At 41.6% G+C, this 25,727-nt stretch overlaps 1 protein-coding gene across 1 annotated transcript in view; it reads right to left on the minus strand.

Annotated features, from left to right (window-relative positions):
* Positions 1-6,477: 6,477 nt before the first annotated feature.
* dnah6 (dynein, axonemal, heavy chain 6) overlaps positions 6,478-25,727 on the minus strand; it is a 62,170-nt gene continuing 42,920 nt past the window's right edge. Inside the window, exons 60-81 of the mRNA XM_061679043.1 lie at positions 25,396-25,521; positions 24,412-24,576; positions 24,082-24,149; positions 23,762-23,942; positions 23,106-23,285; positions 22,757-22,990; positions 17,998-18,133; positions 17,734-17,910; positions 14,587-14,773; positions 14,216-14,376; positions 13,986-14,074; positions 13,629-13,775; positions 13,393-13,531; positions 11,826-11,945; positions 10,547-10,668; positions 10,062-10,191; positions 9,797-9,924; positions 8,555-8,740; positions 7,722-7,794; positions 7,296-7,447; positions 6,712-6,934; positions 6,478-6,608 (exon numbers count right to left, since the gene is read on the minus strand). Coding sequence (XP_061535027.1) covers positions 6,505-6,608; positions 6,712-6,934; positions 7,296-7,447; positions 7,722-7,794; positions 8,555-8,740; positions 9,797-9,924; positions 10,062-10,191; positions 10,547-10,668; positions 11,826-11,945; positions 13,393-13,531; positions 13,629-13,775; positions 13,986-14,074; positions 14,216-14,376; positions 14,587-14,773; positions 17,734-17,910; positions 17,998-18,133; positions 22,757-22,990; positions 23,106-23,285; positions 23,762-23,942; positions 24,082-24,149; positions 24,412-24,576; positions 25,396-25,521 — 3,228 coding nt within the window. The 3' untranslated portion in view covers positions 6,478-6,504. The remainder of the gene's footprint in view (positions 6,609-6,711; positions 6,935-7,295; positions 7,448-7,721; positions 7,795-8,554; positions 8,741-9,796; positions 9,925-10,061; positions 10,192-10,546; positions 10,669-11,825; positions 11,946-13,392; positions 13,532-13,628; positions 13,776-13,985; positions 14,075-14,215; positions 14,377-14,586; positions 14,774-17,733; positions 17,911-17,997; positions 18,134-22,756; positions 22,991-23,105; positions 23,286-23,761; positions 23,943-24,081; positions 24,150-24,411; positions 24,577-25,395; positions 25,522-25,727) is intronic.

Genomic DNA, 25,727 nt, shown 5'->3' on the forward strand with positions numbered 1-25,727 from the left:
ATTATAATAAAATAATAATAACAGGCAATTGAGAGTAAAAAGCATGATACCAAATGTGTGTGTGGGGTGGTATGTAATATATATTACATATTGCAATATTATAAATCAGTATTGGAGCAACAAATGCTGAGGCTATTTCAATGTTTCAAATAAGCAAACCAACTACGGTCGACGACTGAGTCTTCACTCTTTCCGTAGCCTATTATTGAACACACCAAGTAACGAGAGTAAGCAAGCAGCCAATGTTACCAAACTTGCATTCATTAATTCATTTTCCATACCGCTTATCCTCACCGTACCGCGTGCTGGAGCCTATCCCGGCTGACTCTGGGCGAGAGGCATGGTACACCCTGAAATGGTCAATTACAGAACTTGCATTCAATATTGCAGAAGTAAAACTTAATAATAATTAATAAATAATAATAAGGCGGCACGGTGGCCGACTGGTTAGAGCGTCAGCCTCACAGTTCTGAGGACCCGGGTTCAATCCCCGGCCCCGACTGTGTGGCGTTTGCATGTTCTCCCCGTGCCTGCGTGGGTTTTCTCCGGGCACTCCGGTTTCCTCCCACATCCCAAAAAACATGCATAAATTGGAGACTCTAAATTGCCCGTAGGTGTGCATGTGAGTGCGAATGGTTGTCTGTTTGTATGTGCTCTGCGATTGGCTGGCAACCAGTTCAGGGTGTACCCCGCCTCCTGCCCGATGACAGCTGGGATAGGCTCCAGCACGCCCGCGACCCTAGTGAGGATAAGCGGCTCAGAAAATGGATGGATGGAAATAATAATAAATGCTGTGGACAGCAATTCAGGCAGACAGCGAATGAACCTTGCCGTGCTTTATCCTGATGATGTTATCCTGACACAGAACTGGCAAGTGCCGTGTGCATAGCAACAGCATAGGCATATCTGGACATCCAAGTTCAGGTCTATGCTTTGCCATCTATAGAGACTGAGTTGAGAAGTCAGAAGTGCCGTCAAGGGGTTTGGGCGCTGGAATTTTTTTGTTCCACCGTGGCCCTATCTGTTGTACTCAAGAGGAGCTACTGCCCATGTCGAACTTTTAACAAGAGTCAATGGGTAAATATATTTGCACTCCAGAGTGGATGTTATGTCACTAAAACAGACAACAGAAATGAATGAAACAACTTTAGTCATCATTACCAAGAGACTATTAATTCTTCTCATCTAAAAATAGATATACTGTACATATATTTAAAAATATGTTAAATTTACTTATTGTTTTCATTAATTCTTTTGTCTTCAGGGAAATAATATGGTGACAACCATGCATGGTAGGGCGATGCCCTCGCACCCTTTATTGACCAGCCACCACTGCTTCACTTTCATAAATGTGGGAATGAAATTGCATAAAAATGTACCAAACAGTGAAATTTATCTTGCCTGGCTTGGAAGGTCAGCACCCCCTAAACCTCTGTTCCTAGAATCGCCCGTTTCACATTGTAATACCCAGTGGAAGGCAAACACTTCCCAACCTCTGATACACATCATGCAAGAAGGATTAGCGATCTTATGTAACACATTGGTGTTCAAGCATCTCACGACTTCTGAATGTCAGCTGTGGCTTTCATTTAAATATTGACTTCTTTCCTGATGATCTCATAGGTCTCTTTTGACTTCATGGAGAGACGCAACGCAACAAGTGTTTCTTGATTGAAAAATTGAATTGAATTCCTGCTGTTGCAGTTAATCACTAGAACGCAGTCAAAAGAACCACCACCAGTGATTACTTTGTGTCGCTGTTATGACTCAAAATCTGTAAAAGCTTAGAAAATTCCCATGCTAGACAATAATAGTCAAATCGGGTGGTTGCTGTTTTCGCTACCAGGCAAAGAGGGAATAATCATTTGATCCACTGCTGAATTTCTAAGTTTGCTCAGCTAAAAAAAGTACAAATAAATAGTCTTGGAGTTTTATGATTGTTCATTGATTATGGCAACAGACAATTCGTCAGCAATTCATAACACAATATAAAAGTTATACAATGTTGTCCATTTTATTGAGTGAAGTAAGTATTTGAGCCGCAAGCAAAACATTTTATAGTTCATATTTGGTGGAAATCTTACACTACATTGCTCCGTTTTGTCGGCCCTTCAATGCATCTTGTACACTATTCAGAAAAACAGCCCCAAAACATAATGTCTCCACTTTATGCTTACTGTTGGTATTGTGTTCTTTGGGCCGTACAAATATTTCTTTCATCCTGCAAACACGGCAGGTCGAGTTGATGGAAAATAGCTCAACTTTGGTTTCATCTGACCACAGTGCTCTGCCAAATGTCTTGATATTATTAAGAAGTTCCTGCAGTCTACTTTGAGGCTGCTTCCTTCCCTTTCTCATGCCCATCCTCACTCCACAAGGCCAGATCTTGCAGGGAGCTCTAGACTGAAGGCAATTCATGTCCTCTACTTTCCAAAAATGGCGCCAATATTTTGCTAATGGTTTTATAACCCATTCCAGCCTTGTGCAGGACTACAATGTTGTCCCTAATATCTTTTGAGAGCTCATTATTCTGACATAAAGTGAGCAAAGTTACCAATTCAGCAGGGGATCAAATCATTATTTCCCCCACTGTATCTTAGGTTTGTTAAAAAAAAAAAAAGATTGCATAAATTGCTAGAGACATTAAATAGGTTCACCTGCAAAGTTTAATGTGATTTGGTAAAACAGCTGCATCACACATTCTGCTTTTACAAGTAATAATTTGAAAATATGTTCATTACTGTATTGTGTCTGCGGTGGTCTCGAACTACATTACATCATAGTGAGGATGCTGCATATAAGTTGCATAATTAGTGATGGAACAATGGGAGAAAAGAATGCTGCTGTATTCTTCTTTCAGTGTTCAGTTACCATGTCACTGTGTGTGACAAACGCAGATGTAGAATTTTGAAAAGAGGTGTGAAAAATGATTTCGGAATTCAGCAGACAAAGTGGAAAAGACAGTGACTCAAGCAGGTTTTGTTGGTATGGACACGTGAAAACAGTCTGAGGAGAGTGGGACACTATGCTTTGGTCAAAACGAGTGTGTTTTACTTTGTGGTCTGCTCATTGTGGTTTAATCTCCTTTTAAGGATACGCATAAATTCTCACTGTCTGAGAAAAATAAAGAAATGTTCAACCTGCTGGCATTTTATTGACAATGCTCACTGCAAGACGTCAGCTCTCATCTCTGCAGAAGCTTTCCGACCGACTTTCAGCCTTTAGTTTACAAATGAATACTGGTAATAAAACACACTATTCTTAACTATTCATAACGAAAAGTCACACAACAAACAACTGTACAAACAAAGTTCCTGCTCTAAACACCTGTTCTAGAATGTCATGGGAGTACATACCTGTATGTCTGGTCAATGTCTCATCTGTCTTTTTCCTTCCCAAATTCTAGTTGTTCACCATAGCCGGCAGACAGGGACGCAACTACAGGGTGGCCCAAGACTGAAACCTGGCCTCCTCATTGGCCTCCCCCATCGTGTGTGCTTTTTGTTGTTGTACAGAATTGTGTTTTTATGAGAGGCAGAATGTTTCTCAAGAGCCGAAAGACACCAAGAAAGCATTTCACCTACGCACACACACAGGGTGCAAGTTTTAGTTTTGATGTTTCCGCCGGCCGTTGCGACGACAGAATGGATCAACTACAGCAGTGTCAACTTGAAAAGAAGGACTCTGTGTGTGGAACTCAAAACAGCCAGCGGCGGATGAAATATTTACGTCAATTATTAGTGTCAAAGTCAGTTTTCAGCATGTTTGAGTGTATCTAACAATGTTTATAGCACATAAAATGCACAGAGGAAAAATTAGCAAACATGGGAGGCCTTGGGAGGTCAACATTTTGAGTGTTAGACGTTACAATAATTCCTTGTTTAACGCGGGGGTTAAATTTCCAGACCTCCCCAGCAATAGACGAAATGCGCTAAGTAGTGACCAAGTATTTATGGTATTTTTTTATATTTTTAAAGTTTCATGCATACACTTCATCACCAACAAACAATATACAGTATGCATCTGAGGTGCAGGTATTATTTTTGCTAGGTCTCCAGTAGTGTAGTAATACTGATACGACAAACTGGCCAATGATGTGAGCAGTAGTAAAACCAGGCATTTGAACAGAGGTGTGTAGACTTTTTATATCAATCTTAGCTGTATTGCTAATTTGATGTCGTAGAAAACAGATGCACATATGCTAGACAGACAGACAGAGACAGATAAACGTACAGATGGGTGGCAGTATCTAAGGTGCATTTTGAGTTAATGAGTTTTTGAATCAAAAGTTACATTTCATAAAGTCAGGACTAGGAACATACCAATACTGTTGGCTATTTTTGGTGGGACTGTTGTGCCTGGTCAGCTGGAAGAGATCTCAGTGGACTTTGTTCAGTTGACTGAGTGTAATAAGGAAGGTTACACACCTGCCCCTCAGAGATCATTTGCTTTGAAGAGTCATTGTGCACACGCACGCAGACGCACAGGGTAACAGCCTCAAATAACCTCGGCACTTACATGTACGCTATATTGCAAACTAAACAATGTCGGTTTGTCCCATACATGCACCTTTTTCATACAGACTAAAACAAAACCCAAAATATATTGATAGGCTCATGGTTCCTGTTCCCACTCTTTTGAGATCATTTTAAATGTAACGACTGTGATTCACTCTTCATCATGAACGTGTTTCAAAAACAACCATTGTTGTTTGAAAATTACAAGAGCCCAGTTCACTAAGCATCAATCAATCAATCAAAGATTAGATCTTGGTTATGTTGAATTATTTTACTTTTTACTTAATGTTTGCAACATGTATTTCAGGCGGCACGGTGGTTGACTGGTTAGCACATCAGCCTCACAGTTCTGAGGACCAGTGTTCAAATCCCGGCCTCGCCTGGTGTGGAGTTTGCATGTTCTCCCCGTGCCTGCATGGGTTTTATCCGGGTACTCCGGTTTCCTCCCAGATCCCCAAAACATGCATGGCAGGTTAATTGAAGACTCTAAATTGTCCGTAGGTGTGAATGGGAGTGCCAATGGTTGATTTGTTTATATGTGCCCTGCGATTGGCTGGCGACCAATTCAGGGTATACCCCGCCTCTTGCCCGGAGTCACCTGTGATAGGCTCCAGCATGCCCGCGACCCGAGTGAGGATAAGCAATACGGAAGGTGAATGAACTTATTTTTACTCGTGTTTAACAAGTGGGAATGTTAAAAAGTGAGGTGCGTGATTTTTCTTCGTAATCCAAACAAGTTCCATTTGTTAGTTCCTTTGTACTGACCATTGACTTCCTGAACATTTACAGAAAAGCAACAGTGGTGCAATCATGTCATGGTATATAATATGATAAGGCGTGGGCAACAGAACAGAATAGAGACATACGTACGTGTGTATGCGTGCACGTGTATGTGTTTGTGTGCGTGAGACAAAGATTGTGTTCGTCTGTTCCCTGCCATAGCACTGAGGTGGATGCACATACTCAATGTGTTTGCAGTGCATGCCCTAAGTGACACAAATAGGAAGCTGCTGCATGTGGGAGTTGTGGTGGAAACATTTCAGCACTCCATGTAGCGCTCCTGCTTGTTAACCATCTACATTTGTGGCGTCTGCTCAGCAAGCTCGCTTTATCCATCTCTGCTCAATGAACTCCAATGTCTATTTTTTCCCATTGCCTGAGGCTAGACATGTTATTGTAAATCTCATAAGCATACGATTCCAAAAACCTTCCACAAATAGTGACTGGATGTCTCAAGTAGACAAATTCACCATGGGGGGAGATGATCAGGATGCACTACTGCACACAAGTGTTAACTAACTGATGTCATGGTCTGTGCTTTAGTTTAGATTATATTTAATTGTGTTTCTTGTTTTCCTGTGGTCCCATGTTGTTCATGTCTTGTGTGCTCATTTAGTTATTGTGTCCACCTGTTCTCGTCAACCCTCCACCTTGTGTCAACCGATCAGCTCCCTCCAGCCACTCGTGTCTTTTCAAAGTGTTCCTCGTTGTCTCGTCAGTTTGTTTGTATTTAGTTCCCTCATTTCTTCAGTGCTTGTGGGTTCATTGTTGATGTCGTTTGTTGTTTCGGTAAGTCATGTCATTAGTAATGACTTGTTTCCTGTTTTGGGTTTACGCAATTGTTTCTTTGTTACTTTGATTATTGATTTTGGTTAAATTTTTCCACGTGCCTCGGTTGCCTGTTTTTGTAAATAAATATTTTTTTTTGTAATTCTTGCACTCCTGCCTGGCCTCCCTGCACTTGGGTCTTCCAGGTTTTGTCTTGCCTTCCAATACCATGAAAGCCCGAACAGATAATAGTCCTTTTCGGATCATTCACAGCTCACTTGGCACCACATTTAATGTGCAATGACAGAGTGACGATGAGTGAAATCTCTTTAAAATGTGAATTCAAGCCACTACATTATTGTATATCTTATTTATTTTCTTATTGTATTTTTTATTTATTTTCAACTCTCAAGAAATGTGTGCCCATATTGGATAAGACTTAGTCATTCAACTGGCACAACAGAGCGCATGCTTTGGCTATCCAATAGTCGCTTGGCCGGTTTGACGGAAGCATTACAGTCACAACAAAATTAGTTGAATGTCCTATAGGGAGAGAAAAACAAAGAATGAGGAATAAACTTGTCATGCTTCAATTTTATCATGCACATTAGGTGCAAAAGGTGAGTGTCCTGGATGAAGTATGCACCTGTGGTGGAAAGAGTTCCTGCTCTAGCTGAGGTCTTGTACAGTGGCGCATGGTAGAGCTCAGGCTCGGGTTCGTAGTTCTGTTGTGGCTCAAAGTGCACCACTGGCAGAATGCCAGTCATCACTCGAGGTAATGAATCCTCGATCACCATGTTGTCGTCATCCCAGCGACTCGCATCCATGAACATGCCGTGGACGAGCACACCATTCTCAGGCATTGGCAGCTGCATCCACAAAAAAAGAAACATTGATAGAAATGTTATTTTGTTCACATATTAACACTCATGACAAATACCAGGATCTGATCCTCTGAACAACCGTTGACATTTTGAAGTCAAATCTTTACACACTGAAACAAAATTTTAACAACTCACGTTTTTTTTTATAAATACTTTTACTTACAATGCTTACGTTTTCTTCAATAAATAAGTACACCAAAGGTCAGCTGCTTATTTTTTGTTTCGATACTTGTACTTTTGCTCAATTAACATCTTCAGGTACGTCATACAAGACTGATTTTACCTCTCTCAAAAAACTAAAAAGTGTCTAAAAAGGCATGAAGAATATGTGGCAACTCTGCCGTACCTCTAAGTCCATCGGAAGTTGAGAGTTGCTGTTCAAATTGTGCAGTGCCTCGGCCACTGCGTTCTGGTCCCTGTACACAGGCACGACGTTGAAGCGGAAGTTCAGCTCATCAATGGGCAAATTGTACTGCCGGGCATGATTCTGCAGAACCGCTACATGTCAACAGTTAGAAGAGAACATCCATGTTACCTTGAAAAGTGTTTCTCTAGCCAACATTCTTTTCAACAAAATATTCCTAGCTGTGAAAAAGTATTATCTTTTTTTTTTTTTTTTTTTTTTTTTTACAAACTCAAAATATACTATAAATTACCAAACAATGCAATGGCCATTATGGTAGAATATATTCTGTCAGTTTCGAGATTTGCCATAACACCATGGTCCATTAAAGCATGAAAAGGAAATGTTTTTAGTGCAGCAGTATCTTACCAGTTAGAAAGCCCTGAGGAAAGAAGAATCCAGATATCCAAAGAGATTTGGGGTGACCACGTGTGATCCAAGTCTAAAAGGGGATCAATATAGATAAATGTAATTAAACTTGTTTTTACAACTCATGCAATGTGCTCAATGTGTACCAAGTCATGCCTGCATGTATTTCAGCCATCTAATGGCATATGAAAGACAATGAGAGGAGTGGTGCAACTGGCACAGAGTATGTGCCGTCCGGTGGCATTTTTTTTTCTTCCGTGGGGCTCTTTTTGAGAGAGGGCCCACATTTGCAAATGTGCAATACATACTGTATGTTGAGACCAGAAGTATTATTAGTGTGCAACTTCCAAGAGAAATGTACACATGCGCACGAGTACATGCAGGCACGTACAATTGAAGAAGCAGTCTGAAGACTTCACTGTGTGTGAGTTTCTGACACAAGCAGATCATCAAGCCCGAAAAACTGAATCGTTTTATATGCTCAGTGAGATGAAGTTTGCTCACTTGATTTCACAGTATTTCACACTGTTAAACAGTGTTTTTGTTTTTTACACATTACTTTTCTGGTGCACAAAAAAAGCCCACAACAGATCAATTAGTAAGTGCCTGGCTTGAGAACTGGAGGGTTGCAGGTTCAAGACCAGTTGGAGACTAAAAATACAACCACTTCTCCATTGTCCTGTATGCCACAGAATCCAGTGTGCATGGGTGTGCAAAGGATTTGTGTGTGTAAAGCATGTAACAAAAACAAAACAACAACTTAACTAAACAAGATTGTACACGAGTAAGAGTTTACTTTCTGGGGATCAAGAAAATATAAAATAAAAAAAAACCTCGATAAAGTAGATCCTGAGATAGAGGTCTTTGACCCAGGAAGCCAAGCCTTTTAGAGATGGGTAGGAGGAGTTTGACCATTGAGCGGGAACCTGGTTGTTAACAAAGCTTGTGTAGATCCGGTCCATCTCCTCGGACATTACCACCAGACCTGCAATGGCCTTCTCCAAAGTTATGAGAGACACCTAGGAACACAAAAACAGTTTCAGCTCTTTCAAGCTACAGTATTCTATACCGTTTAATAATTTATTTTCATAGTTTCCATTCCTCTTCCCAATCCCTTTCCTCTCTTTCTCTATGTTTCCGTTTCCTTTGTCTCTCTTGCTCAACTAAATGAAGAAGGGAGAAAGCTATCCCAACACTGAGTCTTGGCCATGTCAGCAAGGTTTCTCCCAAAGGTGAGATCTTTTTTCCTTGCCTATATAAATAGAATGTTTGCTCGTGTTGGGTTCAGTTGGGGTTCTTTAGTATGTGAGGTGCATGTTTTGAGATACCTACATATTGTTGTGATTTGGCACAACATAAGTTACATCATGTGCCTCTTATTCAACCTTCCTAGATTACCATGGCCTGAATGACTTGATAATTTACAGACAATAAAAGGTGAAAAAGAAATACACCACAGACCACCACAGTTTGTGTATTTGTATGCACCGCAAAACAACAAAACAATTCAGTTCTAATAAAACGCTTACCTCAATGAAATCGTTAACTGTTTATTTTTTAAATGGCATTAAATCAATGATAAAAACTCGTGGCTAATATTTAATATATTCGAAAAATAAACACTGGATCACACTGTGATCACAACATTCAATTGTTTACAGTTAATCTAGCATGTAATGGTCAATTTCCATTACAATTTCTCAATTTAACCCAAATTGAAAAAACAGAACATTTTAAATACGCATTGAAAATCTCAAGTACTGTCACTGTTTTTATTTGGTGATCCAAATAAAATTTTCACCTGTGTTCTGTGCACAAGGAATCTCTGCAGCAGTGGTGCTTAGATGAATATGAACAAAATCAATCCACTAGTGGAACACAATTGTTCCAGAATCAATAGGTTGCTTCAATTTCTTCTAAGTTTAAGTTCAGCTGTGAAGCCTTGCTAAAAATTCTCACTGAACTGCGCAGCAGGTGCATATAAAATAGTTTGAGTAAATAATTTGCAAATTTCCATCAGTTCCTTGGAACACGAGATGAATAAAATTAATCTTATCATTTAAAGGCGCACATACCCTTAGTAATCGAACCAGTTTGGTGAATCTGTCGGCCTCCTGGCCCAACACAGTTGTTAGAGAGTTGACGCGACCATTATCGTCTCGTTCGAATAGAGATTCGAGCGCCTCGTCCATGTCAAGGCGGTCTACAAACACGCACAAACACAATGTCAGATGTTCTGTACTGGTGGAAACACAATAATACCTTTTAATGCTTTTTACTAATCATGATAGACAAATAAAGTCTCTCCCATCACAAAAAGCGCTTTGTGTGTCTGTGTACCAGGTAGCTTAGCAAGTATAGCTTCAGCAAGGTCACACACAATCTCGTCATTGCTTTTGGCTCCGAGTTGGGCTGAAGAGCGAGGATTAACATCCAGAATAGTGTTGATCAGATTCATGGTTTCTTGGCGCTGTGGAGACAAAAACATGTATACTGTCGTACATGGAGGACGTGATTGGCCCACAGTTGTTTTTTTCTACTGTAAACATTCATTTCAACGACAGATTGAAAATTCCGACGTGTTTCCACTGTAATCATTTGTTTTTTTATTTTCATATCTTCAATGGGCACTAAATAAACGTAATATTATTATTTTTTTTAAATTCAATGAAACACAAAATTATAATACATTAACTACAGTATATGTACAACAAAATGTTAAATGTTTTTTTACGTGTCTATGAAAAGAATGGCTACATAATGGCTGGGAAATGAATGCTGACTATTCCTACTTGTCTTTTTTTCTACAGCGGTAAGCTCCATACCTGGAAGGCCAGGTTGGCATTTTCATGCATGCCAAAGACCGCAGGGTCATCAATGATAGGAAGGTTCTCAATGTATTCTATGTACAGATCCAGTGTGTCTAACGCCGGGGCATAGTAGACACCTAATAAACAGGGGAGACCATTAAATCAGAGGAACATACAGTTGTGTTTAAAATAATAGCAGCCCAACATGACTAACAAGCTCAATCACATTTTCGGTAGAAATTGTATTACTACATGGCAAAACCATTTACTAGTGAGGTCTAGTAGAGTGATAGAAAACCAACAGACCAAATATTCATCATATTCATGCTCCTGATTCTGTGTAATTGAATAATTAATTGAAAGGTCCAACTTCAAAATAATACCACTGTGGAGTTTAGTAGCGAGTTAATTCATTCTGTGAAAAAAAACATGTTTTTAATCAGGTGTCCCTCATTGAAACATGAAGCAACACATGTTGCAATTTGCCAAAGAACACATCAAAATGTCTAGAGAGGAATTGGATAAACATTTTGTGGACCGATGAATGTAAGATTGTTTTTTTGTTTGGGTCCAAAGGCCACAGACAATTTGTCTGATGACCACGAAACACTGAATTCAAGCCAAAGTAGACTCTGATGATAGTTAAGCATGATGGTGCAAGCATTATGATATGGTAATGTTTCTCTTATTCCTGCATCAGACGACAACCCAGATTTGGTCTTTCACAATGATGGCACTATGTCAGACTACTGCCATAAAATCTCGTCATATCTCCGTCAGCCCCTGGCAACACGACATGACATGCATTCCGATACCACTGTATCCTGTGTTTTAGTTGTCAAGTCATCCTGGGCTGGAATACATGTTCACAGGTCCAATAATTGGGTTGACTTAATGCAGCACAAATGTACTCCAGTTCTCAGAAATGGTGACTACACAACTAAATATTAGTTTAATGATTCACAGGAAAGTGAAATTCAAAAGACTTCTAAGCTGATACAGTTTTTGAGTATGTAAACAAAATCTCCACCCTGCAATACTAATTTTTCTCCACTTTCTGTAAACCAATGTAACAATTGATAAAAAGTTTTCCAGTTTAGATTTTGAATAAATGTAGGGGGCAGTTTTTCCAATGCATTGAAATAAAAACTATTATAAACCTTTTTACCTCTACTCACATTTTCAAAAACACTGTTAGTATTTCAAACAGAACTGTATACAGTATATGCACACAATTTGACTAAACTTTGAAGTTCATGAACAGTCATGGGCCAAATGGAAATTTTGAGGTTACCGGATGCTGAGAAGATGTAGTGAGGCGCCAGGGTTTTAGGTGAAAAGAAGCCTTTTAGGACCGTTCTGAGGCAGCGTTGGTCCCAGACATCTGTCACTCTGCCTCCATATGTGATCTCACCTGGGAAAGCATCAGTTAACATGTTGGATTCATTGACACAGTTAAAAACAAAAATGTTTTCTTTCCATTGGTGCACTCAGTATTTCATCATATGCTATTTCACAAATTCATCCATCCATACTCAGTACAGTTTTTTTCCTCTTAAAGGTCACTGGGGACTGCAGCCTATCCCAGCTGACTTCAAGCAAAAGGCCGAGTACCCCCTGGATTGGTAGAGAGTCAATAACACTGGGGAACAATTAGAATTTTTTTTTCAGTTGAGTTAGATTTTTATGCCAATTAAAACTAAAATTGGCATGCTGATTCCAAAATTGCAGTCAGTTTTTTTCTAGCACGTAAAGTTTTTTCTCCACAGCTTACACTCTCGATAAGACAAATTCCACTGATTAGCTGTAGTAAGATTTTGCCAGTTGATTACGATTGGACTCATTTACAGCTACGTGGCAACTTGATTGTGCAGTCACAATTGAGACAGTGCGGTGAGAGGTGTGTGCAGCTCCCAATAGGTTAGTACTATCAATATCTGCAAACAGAAAGCTAGCATAGTAGGAATTAAGAGGATTTGTTCTATAACCTTTGTAAAACATCCATCCGTCCATTTTCTTTACCGTTTTTCCTCACTATGGTCGTGGACATGCTGCAGCCTATCCCAGCTATCTTCGGGTGAGAGGCAGGGTACACCTTGAACTGGTCGCTAGCCAATCGCAGGGCACATATAGACAAACAACCATTTGCACTAACATTCACACCTACGGGCAATCTAGAGTCTTCAATCAACCTACCACGCATGTGTTTGGGATATGGGAGGAAACCAGAGTAGTCGGAGAAAACCCACGCAGGCACGGGGAGAACATGCAAACCCCACAGAGGCGAGGGCGGGATTTGAACCGAGTCCTCATAACTGTGAGACAGATGTGCTAACCAGTCGTCCACCGTGCCACCCTTTGTAAAAAATAATAGTATGAAATAAACATTGCAGTCATGCCTGTTTCTTTCATATTTCATTGTATGTCAATATTTGAAAGGTTTTATAAAACAAGCACATATCTGTTGAGTACAGTATTTTTCAAATTTCTTTACGAAAACGGGGATCTATAGTTCAAAAACTTGACGTGAAAAGAAAAATGTACATCAGTTTTGGATTCCGCACCCAAAATTAGTTAAAAACAGCTGTCAGACCTAACTCAACAAAAAATGCATTCCCCAGTGTAATGTACAGAGAAAGACAACCACTTACACTCACATTCCCGTGTCTGAATGTTACACATAAATATAAAACTTAATTATAAATAATCTGGACACCAGTGTCATTAATTTAGTTCATACTGACTGATGGAACAGGTGGATAAAATTATGTGAAAAAACATAATCGTCAAGCTAGGGTTTTCAGAGTCAAACCTTTGAAACAAAGTAATTGTGATACAATCGTGTATTATGGTTGGCCTACTAGTAATGTATGTAAGAGCATCCCAGGGAATAGTGGCATCTTTGCAGTAGAGGTTGAGGTTGAGCAGAGCACACTCCCTGTCACTGTCACTGAATTCATAGGGAATGTTCCAGCCAAGAGGACCAAACTTTTTACGCTCCTGAAGTGCATTTAAACAAGGTAAACAGTTAAGTTATACAACAGAAAGCAAAATAAACAAAATAATGCATCAATGCATGCATATTTTGTTTTGGAACCTGAATGACTGCGTGGAAAAAGCAGATCCCAAAGACCATCTTCTTCCAATCCAGCCCCAGAGTGTGCTCTTCAAAGAAATTGTTGGAGATCTCTGTGAAAGCTCGTCGAATGTTAGCGCGCAGGCCTTTAGGAGGTTCATTTGTCACCTGAGAAAAACAATAATTAAATAATAATGTTTTTGGTTCCTAATAGATCATTGTTTTGTCTGATGATTACCTATATTGCAACCAGAAAAAGGAAAGAATATACTGGAAAGGCAAATGTGGCAACTATTGACACTCTTATACGTAACCGGGAATGAAATTAATGTATTCCACTTACATTTTGTCTCTAATACACTTAAAACTTATTTTTACCTTGACAGAGTTTTGTAGCACTGTAACCGGAAACACTTTAGTCGGCATGGAACTGAGAAACAAACGGAAGTTCTCATGGATTGATGTGTCTGTGCAGAAAAAGAATGCCTCACTCTAGATACAGAACATAGAGTACACTGAAAAACAAGTGTTGCAATAGTTCTTAACTAAAAATAAAGCACTAAAACAAGAAAAGAGAATGAGGTTTTTTTTTTTTTTTTTTTTTTTACCAGGCTCGGCGAAGGTCTTAATTAACTCCTCCATGGCGAGCATCCAAGAGACGGCTAAATGGCAGTTTTGCAAGAAAACCCAGCCTCCATTCTCTAATGCTGATTTAATCATTTTCTCAGCTATGGGTCCCTGTCCTTGACCCAATGAAATGGACTCAACCCTAATGGTTACAGAGAAAGGATTAATTTCATATACGGTTGTATATAAAGTATATCATTTCAAAATAATATTTTTTTGCATCACATTTCGTAGACTGAATGTTTGCCAGAGGGTATAATGAGGTAGATAAATATTTTGGCTTTGAGTATGACATTGTTACTAATGAGAGTCATCTACTTATGCAATCGCGCCACCTTTTACTTTGTTTTACCTATCAAGACAACCCCTCTCTTTTGCAAAACGCTGGAAGGCACCCATGGGGTCGGATCCAGTGCTGAGGATAAAGACCAGTGGCGTAGATGGAGACATGTCATTGTAGAGATTAGCCAGATCAATGGGAGGGTTTTCCACAAACTGCTTCCCTAAGCTGACAATTACAAACTCTGTTGCTGCAAAAACTACCTGTAGAAGGAAGAAAGATACAATTTAAACAATATTTGATCTTGATATACAGTAAGTTTGGTAAAGTGCCTTCACATTATCAACCACAGAAGGGTGGAGCTCGACATACTGCAGTCCATTGACTGGCTGATAATCCATCCATCCATCCATCCATTTTCTACCGCTTATCCGAGGTCGGGTCGCGGGGGCAGTAGCTTTAGCAGGGACGCCCAGACTTCTCTCTCCCCAGCCACTTCATCCAGCTCTTCTGGGGGGATCCCGAGGCGTTCCCTGGCCAGCCGAAAGACATAGTCTTTCCAGCATGTCCTGGGTCATCCCCGGGGTCTCCTCCTGGTGGGACATGCCCGGAACGCCTCACCAGGGAGGTGTCTGGGAGGCATCCGAATCACATGCCCCAGCCACCTCATCTGGCTTCTCTCGATGTGGAGGAGCAGCGGCTCTACTCTGAGATCCTCCCGGATGACCGAGCTTCTCACCCTATCTCTAAGGGAGAGCCCGGACACCCTGCGGAGCTTAGCTCCTTCACCACAACGGACCGATACAAAGTCCGCATCACTGCAGACGCTGCACCGATCCACCTGTCGATCTCCCGTTACATTCTTCCCTCATTCGTGAAGAAGACCCCAAGATACTTGAACTCCTCCACTTGGGGCAGGATCTCATCCCCGATCTGGAGAGGCCACGCCACCCTTTTCCGACTGAGGACCATGGTCTAAGATTTGGAGGTGCTGATTCTCATTCCAGCTGCTTCACACTCGGCTGCGAACCTCTCCAGTGAGAGTTGGAGATCACGGCCTGATGAAGCCAACAGAACCACATCATCTGCAAAAAACATAGATGCAATACTGAGGCCACCAAACCGGACCTCCTCTACGTCTCGGCTGCGCCTAGAAATTCTGTCCATTCTGCCAGGGAGGTTGAGGAGTGTGATCACCCTGTAGTTGGAACACACCCTCCCGTCCCCCTTCTTAAAAAGCGGGACCACCACCCCAGTCTGCCAATCCAGAGGCACTATCCCCGATGTCCATGCGATGTTGCAGAGGCGTGTCAACCAGGACAGCCCCACAACATCCAGAGCCTTTCGGAATTCTGGGCGAATCTCATCCACCCCCGGGGCCTTGCCACCGAGGAGCTTTTTAACCACCTCGGTGACCTCAACCCCAGAAATAGGAGAGCCCGCCTCAAAGACCCCAGACTTTGCTTCCTCATGGGAAGGCGTGTCAGTGGAATTGAGGAGGTCTTGGAAGTATTCTCCCCACCGACTCACAACGTCCCGAGTCAAGGTCAGCAGCGCCCCATCCCCACTATACACAGTGTTGATGGTGCACTGCTTCCCACTCCCGAGACGCCGGATGGTGGACCAGAATCTCCTCAACGCCGACTGGAAGTTGTTCTCCATGGCCTCACCGAACTCCTCCCATACCCGAGTTTTTGCTTCAGCGACCACCAAAGCTGTATTCCGTTTGCCCAGCCGGTACCCATCAGCAGCCTCAGGAGTCCCACAGGCCAAAAAGGCCCAATACGACTCCTTCTTCAGCTTGACGGCATCCCTCACCGTTGGTGTCCACCAACGGGTGCGAGGATAGCCGCCACGACAGGCACTGACCACCTGGCCACTGGCCGCCTCAGCAATGGAGGCGCGGAACATGGTCCCCTCGGACTTCGATGTCCCCCACCTGCCCCGGAACATGAGCAAAGTTCTGTCGGAGGTGGGCAGTTGAAATTCCTTCTGACAGAGGATTCTTCCAGACGTTCCCAGCAGACCCTCACAATACGTTTGGGCCTGCCACTTCGGACCGACATCTTCCCCCACCATGGAAGCCAACTTACCACCAGGTGGTGATCAGTTGAAAGCTCCGCCCCTCTCTTCACCCGAGTGTCCAAGACATGCGGCCGCAAGTCCGATGACATGACCACGAAGTCAATCGTTGAACTGGGACCTAGGGTGTCCTGGTGCCAAGTGCATGTATGGACACCCTTATGCTTGAGCATGGTGTTCGTTATGGACAATCAGTGATGAGCACAGAAGTCCAATAACAGAACACCTCGCGGGTTCTGATCGGGGGGGCCATTCCTCCCAATCACACCCTCCCAGGTCTCACTGTCATTGGCCACGTGAGCATTGAAGCCCCCTAGCAGAACGGTGGAGTCCCCAGCGGGAGCGCTCTCCAGCACTCCCTCCAAGGACTCCAAGAAGGGTGGGTACTCTGAACTGCTGTTTGGTGCATAGGCACAAACAACAGTCAGGACCCGTCCCCCACCCGAAGACGGAGGGAGGCTACCCTGTCGTCCACCGGGGTGAACCCCAACGTACAGGCGCCGAGTCAGGGGGCAATAAGTATACCCACACCTGCTCAGCGCCTCTCACATGGGCAACTCCAGAGTGGAAGAGAGTCCAACCCCTCACCTAGGACCTGTTTGCCATGGGTGACCCTACCAGGGGCGTGAAGCCCCAGACAATTTACCTCCTAGGATCATTGGGACACACAAACCCCTCCACCACGATAAGGTGACGGCTTCCAGGAGGGGATAAATAAAACTTCATGTTATTGTGCGACAACAGGATTGGAATGGGAAGAACACAAAATGACCTCAAACAAGGCTAGTCTTGTTCTTGTAATCAACAGTTTTTATTGTTGCCCAGGATTTTACCTTGTAAGGATCATTAGTCATCACACACACAGGAAACAGTGTTTACTTAAGGCCCTTTTTCAAGTCTTGTATTGTAGAAGCAAAAGATTTAGGCACCTTTAAAAAAATGATTATGTGTCATTTGAAGGGACAGATTTATGAATGTGACGGCTTTTTGAAAAAAAAAAAAAAAAAAAAAAAAAAAAAAAAAAATCTGCGGTGGGATGTACTAAATAAGAGTACAGCACACAAAGTCTCTCGGGTGCCACTAGACATAAAATATACTTTTATGATAATACTACAATTCTATATTGATTATTCTAACCTACCTTCTCTTCCATGAAGTTCTTAATAAGGACCAGCTTTTGGAAAGAGCTCAACCTTTCATTCCAGTGGCCTTGGATTCCACTCTTTTGTTGCCCCTCTTCAGACATATCAAGAGGAGGCAACTTTGACACATAGCCCTCCCAGTTTTCTGGATTAAAAGATGTCTCAAAACGTCCTAAGTAAAGGTAATAGGTACTAGTTAATACTCAAGAAATCTCCAAGTTTTCACATCAAAGAGTTAGTAGCCGGGGTGTGACTTTACCGAGCTTAACATGGATGTGTGTTGCAATGATTTCTTTGGAGATCCCCTTGAAGCAGGACAATGAGTCCTCCAGTTCACAACATGTCTGCCAGTAATAATCACTTAGCCAGGGGACATCTGGCCGTTCTGCATATTCCTAAGAGATATGAGACCAGCGATGATTACAAGAATGGGGTGACAATCAACTTAAACATTTATACCACCTACATCGCACAAGTAGTGACGTTGATGGATGAGTGTAAAACACGTTGACACAAATGTGAGGAACAGAGAAGGAAGGCCACTATTAGAATGACAATCAGGACACCAGCCAGCCTGCATCCCCAGACCTGTTATCATTGCATAAAGTGATCATAGAAATGAAATACTCCCAGGTCAGTTTGTATAGCTGTCTCCAAACCCATCCATCAAATTAGCTCCTTTCATTACTTGCTCTCTAGTTCTACTCACCGACTGCAAGTAGATAATGGTCTGAGGTTAATGGAGTCCAAATGACTTTGGAAATGCCCCCTCTAGACTTTAAGGGGTGGCCAAAGAGGCTTTGACTAACAGCATTTTTTTTTGCATTTATTGTTACACATCTATCAGTATGCTGCATACAAGGTTGTAAAGATTTCTGAAATATACATAGGTGATGGGGAGAAAACAATATTTGTAAAATACTGTGGGTGTGCCTACATTATAAGAACCCTAAGCAAATCAAGAAATAATAAGGAACTAATATTAATAATGAAATATATAACTAAAATATAATGTGACGGGTGCCATGGTGAGCGACTGGTTAGCACATCTGCCTCACAGTTCTGAGGACCAGGGTTCAAATCCCAGCTTCGCCTGTGTGGAGTTTGTATGTTCTCCCTGTGCCTGCGTGGGGTTTCTCCGGGTATTCCGGTTTCCTCCCACATCCCAAAAACATGCGTGGTGGGTTGATTGAAGAGTCTAAATTACCCGTAGGTGTGAAGGTGAGTGTGAATGGTTGTTTGTTTCAATATGCCCTGGTGACCAGTTCAGGGTGTAACACGCCTCTCGCACGAAGATAGCTGGGATAGGCTCCAGCACGCTCGCGACCCTAGTGAGGATAAGCAGTACAGAAAATGGATGGATGGATAATGTGACACATTCTCCAGCAGTTCTTAATTGTTCTTAAATCCAAATGACTCTCTTTTTGGGAAAAATGTGGAATCCACCAATATATATTTGAAAATTGGCATTCAAATATACACATTTGCATGTGATGAGGTTGAGCAAAATCAATTAACATAACATAACATATTATAATTCTATTCATCCATCCATCCATCCATCCATTTTCTGAGCCGCTTCTCCTCACTAGGGTCGCGGGCGTGCTGGAGCCTATCCCAGCTGTCATCGGGCAGGAGGCGGGGTACACCCTGAACTGGTTGCCAGCCAATCGCAGGGCACATAGAAACAAACAACCATTCGCACTCAGAGTCACTGCCTACGGGCAATTTAGAGTCTCCAATTAATGCATGTTTTTGGGATGTGGGAGGAAACCGGAGTGCCCGGAGAAAACCCACGCAGGCACGGGGAGAACATGCAAACTCTACACAGGCGGGGCCGGGGATTGAACCCGGGTCCTCAGAACTGTGAGGCTGACGCTCTAACCAGTCGGCCACCGTGCCGCCTAATTCTATTCAACATATTAATAATTAATATAATCTTTTGTTAGAATTCCCTTCCATCATTAGTTTTTAATCATCTTGTCCTTTTATCGGGTTTGTATGATTTTGGGTTGAAAATGCACAGAATGTCCTTTTCAAGTCATTCCAGTTGGTATTTTTCACCTGGCAGTTGAGACGGACGGATTTCTCATTAATATGTGACGTAAATAAGCTTTACTGTGATTGTATTGCTCACCTTCTCCAATTTAAATATGGAAAACAGCTTTGCTCTGAATTGGTACATGGCAACATAACAGCGTCTTGTGGCGGCCAAGCATTCATAGCGAACTTGTGTTTGGATCATTCGATGTGAGCTGTTGCTTTCATCGTGAAGCAGAATTCACCAAGTGTTGGATTGTACGCCCACTACGCACAACCCAACCCACAGAGGAGGAAATGTGGGTAAAGTAAAAGAGAGGAGGATATTTTGAGAGTCAGGTCCCATTTAATCACTATAACGTAACCAGGCGGCTTACGGCGTTCCTTTCTCGTGCACATTTTGGCGACAATGAGTGCAAGCTTCGCTCACAGTTAGATTCAACATTATAAATATAGTTAAACATTATGGTAAACTACAACACACTGTATGCTTTTATATACTGTATTTCCATTGCTTGGCAGCAGCTGCCCAACTGTGTCGTTCGGCACTCGTTCCAAATCTGGAAATGCACTTCCAGCAGTGTGTGAAAGCTTATGTTAGTCATCCTCCACGAAATGGGCCCGAACACAGCACAATTCCCTTTCCGAAATGCTTCATTCATTTTCCGTACCGTTTATCCTCACTAGGGTCGCGGGGCGTGCTGTAGCCTATCCCAGCTATCTTTGGGCGAGAGGCGGGGTACACCCTGAACTGATCGCCAGCCAATCGCAGGGCACATAGAAACAAACAACCATTCACACTCACATGTCACACCTACCATGCATGTCTTTGGGCTGTGGGAGGAAACTGGAGTACCCGGGCAAAACCCACGCAGGCACGGGGAGAACATGCAAACTCCACACAGATAAGGCCGGATTTGAACCAGGGTCCTCAGAAATGTGAGGCAGATTTTCTAACCAATCGCCCACCGTGCCGTCCTTAGGAATTTCATCCAAAAATAAATTCAAGTCATTTATTCCTCAAGTCATCTGAGTTTGGCAGGTGAGCAAGGCTTTGCACATGATGCAGCCACATTGTCACTCAGCCAGTTTTTCTGAAATGACTGGGCATGTAGTAACCACAAAGTGGGCAGGTACTTAAATAGTACTTTCAAATCCTTTCGTTTCCAAGTGGTGTGGTGTTCAAAGGCTATTGCATTCTATCGCCAAACCGCATAGATGTCAAACTTAAACCAGGTCACGGACTCATTTTGACCTATTTTATGCATAAAATAGTAGAAAAAAATTGGATTTGGATGGAGCTTGAAAGAATTTTCCCAAGAGAAGTTTAAAACAGATTCATGAAAGATTCTTAAAAAGAATAGTTGGCACTTGTGATAGTAAATCAATTTCCTTGTAAATTCAAGTTCCCTCTAGCGCTCCTCATTACCATAGGAAATGTATTTGGTTTGTTATCCAGCATAGAAGCCAAAGCAGGACTGACAAGAGGCATAAAAAAAAAAAAATCACTTCAACAACTACAAAAAGTATGAGAGGGAATAAGGGCCATATCAGACTACAGAGTAGTACCACCCTGACCAGAGCTGAATCAGTTGTATTCCTAGTTTGACAGACAACAAAGACCAGTTGCGGCTCCAGTGAACTGATAATGCTACACCTGTCCTGAGTTTCCACAAGGTCAGACTCTGCTTGCAGAGTATCAACCACACCAAAAGGTTGTCTTTTAAAAAACTGTGCTGATGTAAGCCATTTTAAACGAGTCCTTAACCAGTTTAACCATAATACCAGTTTTTAAAAAAAAAAGACTTGTCGCATGCATAAATGACAAGAGGCCTGAGGTTCTCACTTGCAAACCGCTAAATGTTTGGAGGGAGTGCATGGTCATAAAACACATCAAAACCAACACACAAGCTACCCATTAGCAGTTTTCCAATGGGTACACATAAATTAACAGGATGACACATGCCTTACTGCTCCACTTTGCACTGGAGCACCTGGAGAGAAAGAACATAAACATTATTCACACACTCTTCATTGACTCCAGTTGAGCTTTCAACACAATCTTACCAGGCCAAATTCAAGATTCAAAACACAATACCTCACTGTAGAGCTGAATTATTAACTTTACACAACAGTATAACTTGGTAAACGTAGCTCTTTAACCTTCACAGTCAGCAATGTTGCTTGCTCAGTGTATTACTACTCTGAAAACTGTGCTCCACACAACATCAGTCTGAACATCAAAACGTTCGAGATGATTTTAGACAATGGGAAATCTGATCAGAGAAATCATCTCTCACTACACTTCATGAAGAGGAACATGTCACTTCATTGGGAGTGAGAGATGGAGGAGAGGTCCTCGGACACAAATGCTCCATCTCAGAAGCCGCTAGTCATTTTCTACTGCTGCACAACTGGGAGTGTACCAGTACTGTATACTGTGGGACTGTATGGTTCTCCAGCTGTATACATGCTTGTGGCAGGCAGCTATCCAGAGGCTCATCAAAACAGATAGAGAGCTCATTCATGCAGTGCTACCCGATATCTAGACCATCTCCGCCTTCCACTGCCTGCAGAGTTCTATTCTAACCTAACCTAACGTAACCTACCTAACAAAGTAATCTATTAATGCCTGCAGAGAAGCCATTTGTGTTAAATGTCAGTTAATGATGAAACTGGATGTGACATTTAACTTTTTAAGAAATGAACAGTGCAATCTTCAGTAATTTATTAAATCAGAGATTGAATTTAATTTCCTTATGTGGGCAACACGGATTTTACCTATGAGAATTAGGATTGTATATTTGATTCTACAATCCAAATGTCATTGTTCCTCGTTACTGTTTGGCTTTAGCCTGAGCAATTCTCAGCAATAAACCAGCCACGGCCGAGAAGCTGATATATATTTTTTAAGACCCTCGAATGGCAGAATGTTTTTGAACAATCTGTTTCAGGCGTTATTTCATTCCCCAGCTCACCTTTTCCATGCCTACAGAAGACCTGATGAAATTCTGCCACTCCGCCTCTGAGATGTCACCACAGTGCTTCAGGATCTCGACACACAACATGAAGCTGTAGATGAGTTTGTGCTGCTCGAAAAGGCCCCGGGAAACATTTATGTAGGAGTTGAGTAAGATCTGATCCAATAGGATCTGGAGACGCTCTTCCAACACGTCGCTCTTTTCAGATGTCTCGATGGTGGTGTTGAAGAGCTGCGGTTGGAGGGAGAAAGGATCAACAACAAAAATATATCTTCATGTGTTCCTCACAAAATCAAACTCAATTTTTCCCATGGCTTTAATAAAAAGCAAATATATTCTTTCTCACTTGTTTAAAGTACTTGAGTGAGAACTGGTACATTGGATCAATCTCAGAGAGACTGGCGACGACGAAGAACAGGACAGAGCCTCGGGTGGCTACAGATCGGTAACCCTCTCTTGCAGTATTGATCATTAACTCAGTGGCCTCTGCCTCCTCCAGTCGTTGTTTTATTGCTGCTGATGTCACCTGAGGAAGGTGGAAAAACATATAATAAATAAATAAATAAATAAAGGAGCAGAATGATAAAACAATAACGTGAAAATTGGAAAACCACACACACAAGCACACACCCCTCTAAATTGTGACTGATTCTTTTACATATGTGATTTAAAACAGTTGGGTTTGACATCAAAAGATGAATACGACAAGAGATTAACTCAATTTCAGATTTAATTTTTTAGCCCTAGAAGATTTCTAACACTGTTTGTAATGAAAGACCACAGGTATAGGTGAGCAAAGTATCTCCTGATATCAAACCCAAATATTTTCAGTCTGCAGCAAAAAGAATGGAGCCTCATTGTTCCAATACTTTTTGGAGTTGAGTGAAGTTGAAGAATACGATGTGGCAATCCAAACATCCAGATTGGAAATTATCTATGAAGTTGTTGTACAAATTTAATGCTAAAGTAGTCTAATCATCATTTGTCGAAACTTAGATTTACCTTTGATTCCTGGAGAGTGCTAACAAGCTCCTCGTTGTCAAGTATGTTTCCCTCAGAGGTGAAGAGAAGTTTCAGAATGCGATCTTCAATGTTCTTCAGTTGGATGCGGTCATTATTGATGCGCACAACCAGATCGTTCCTCTGCTCCTCCAGATGTGGACTTTCAAGGCATACCACATCACTGAGAAGAAAATGATTTGATGAGCTCAAATTATTTAGTAGACTCTAATGATGTCACTAGTTAGTGTTTATAAAAAAAATCTCCAGCTGCAAGCTGTTTTTTTTTTTTTTTTTTTTTTTATAAAAGTGTTGTGTAATACCCAAGTAGTTGGTCCTCTAAGCCAGACTTGGTCACAGTGAAGTTGATGATTGTAACTTTTATACACACCTGAAAGGTGAAACCAAACATACGGAAACTTTAATTGAACAACAACAAAAATGTCGGACACATTCCTCACATGATATACCAACTGTAATTACGAAAATATTTAGCAAATGCCAGGGGAAAAACTCAACAGTGCCCCTGCACTAGAGCAAGGCTGGGTGGGAATCAAACCTGTGCAGACTCCATTAAAGGCAGCAGCATGTATCACAACACTTACAAGCATGATTAAAATTAACGAAATTATGAGAACAGGTGTTGTCACTACCTCTGGTAGGTAGTGTGGATTGGCCATTTTAGTTGTCATATAGAACCGGAAATTTTTGTCATAGTCAATATCTGAGTCTCCAAGTCGGATCAAAGTGCGTCCACCCGCCACAAATGTCTGCTTTAGCAAGACGGGCTCCAGAGCAGGATCCAGGCTCTCCTTTAACTACACGCACAAGAGAAAACACAAATGTCGACATGTCAACTAGTTCGTGAAGCTCATAATTTCACTTTGTAGAGGCCATTTTTATGATAATCTAGTACAATTTTCTGGATGGCAGATGGTAGTTGTGCTTTGTTACTCATTGTATATCTGTGTATGGTATGTTCAGTCTGTTAGATCCAGAAGTATTGGGACAAAGTCAAGAGTTTTGTGATTTTGCCTTGATACCAGCACCACAGCAGATTTGAAATAAATCAACCAAGATGCCGTGTAAACTTTCAGCTGTGCAGCATTAGGCTAAATGCAGGCAGAGAGCATAACCTTTATGCCTCAATTCTTTTTTCCACTTTTCTGTCAGCAGTAAGCCTGTTCTACTCGCAGCATAAATGCCCATGTCATAACACACCATGTATGGACCTTGGTTGACGCAGAGCTGCCAAGCTATAAAAAATTCACTTCCAGAACAATTTGTCCAGATTTTCCTGCCATCATCCACTTGAGTTGTCTTGCCTGGCTTTCCAGGCCTTTTGACGTAAGGGTTAGCTTAATGGGTCAACATTTCAATCACACTGTGATATTTTCATTACAATTATGAAGCAAAACTCATTTTCCAAAATACTTCTGGAGCTAACTTTATGCTTTGTAGTTAGTCTGCATGAGTTGTAATAAATTCATTAATCAAATTTGTCTTGCAGCAATAATTGCAATAATCTTTCCAACCAAACAGAAATTTTTAAAGTAACTTGTATATTCCCGATTAATTATGCACATTTCAGTCTGAAATAACGGTAATGTGCAAAGTTCAAGATAGCGTGTTTCTACCTCCTCCAGGAGAACAGGCATGCCCATACGGATGCCATTTTCTAGCTTGGAAAGAAAGTTTGGGTCAGTGAGCTTGATCACTTTTAGACCATGCTTGGTCTCCTTTGAGCGTATCCATCGGTTAGCCTAATGAAGAAAGAATGGGCCATTTTTAACAACGCATGTCTGAACATGGAATGATGTTTTACCAGAAAGTCTAGTTAAAGCTGTGACAGTATTTCAATGAGATGTCCACATTTCACTGTCAGTAGAAACGGTAAGATGATTTGTTGTATGATCTTGTGTAAACATTTAAATCTGTCTGTACATAAAACATTTATGCTGACAACAAA

This window comes from Phycodurus eques, chromosome 6 (assembly GCF_024500275.1).
Source record: "Phycodurus eques isolate BA_2022a chromosome 6, UOR_Pequ_1.1, whole genome shotgun sequence".
Taxonomy (NCBI): Eukaryota; Metazoa; Chordata; class Actinopteri; order Syngnathiformes; family Syngnathidae; genus Phycodurus; species Phycodurus eques.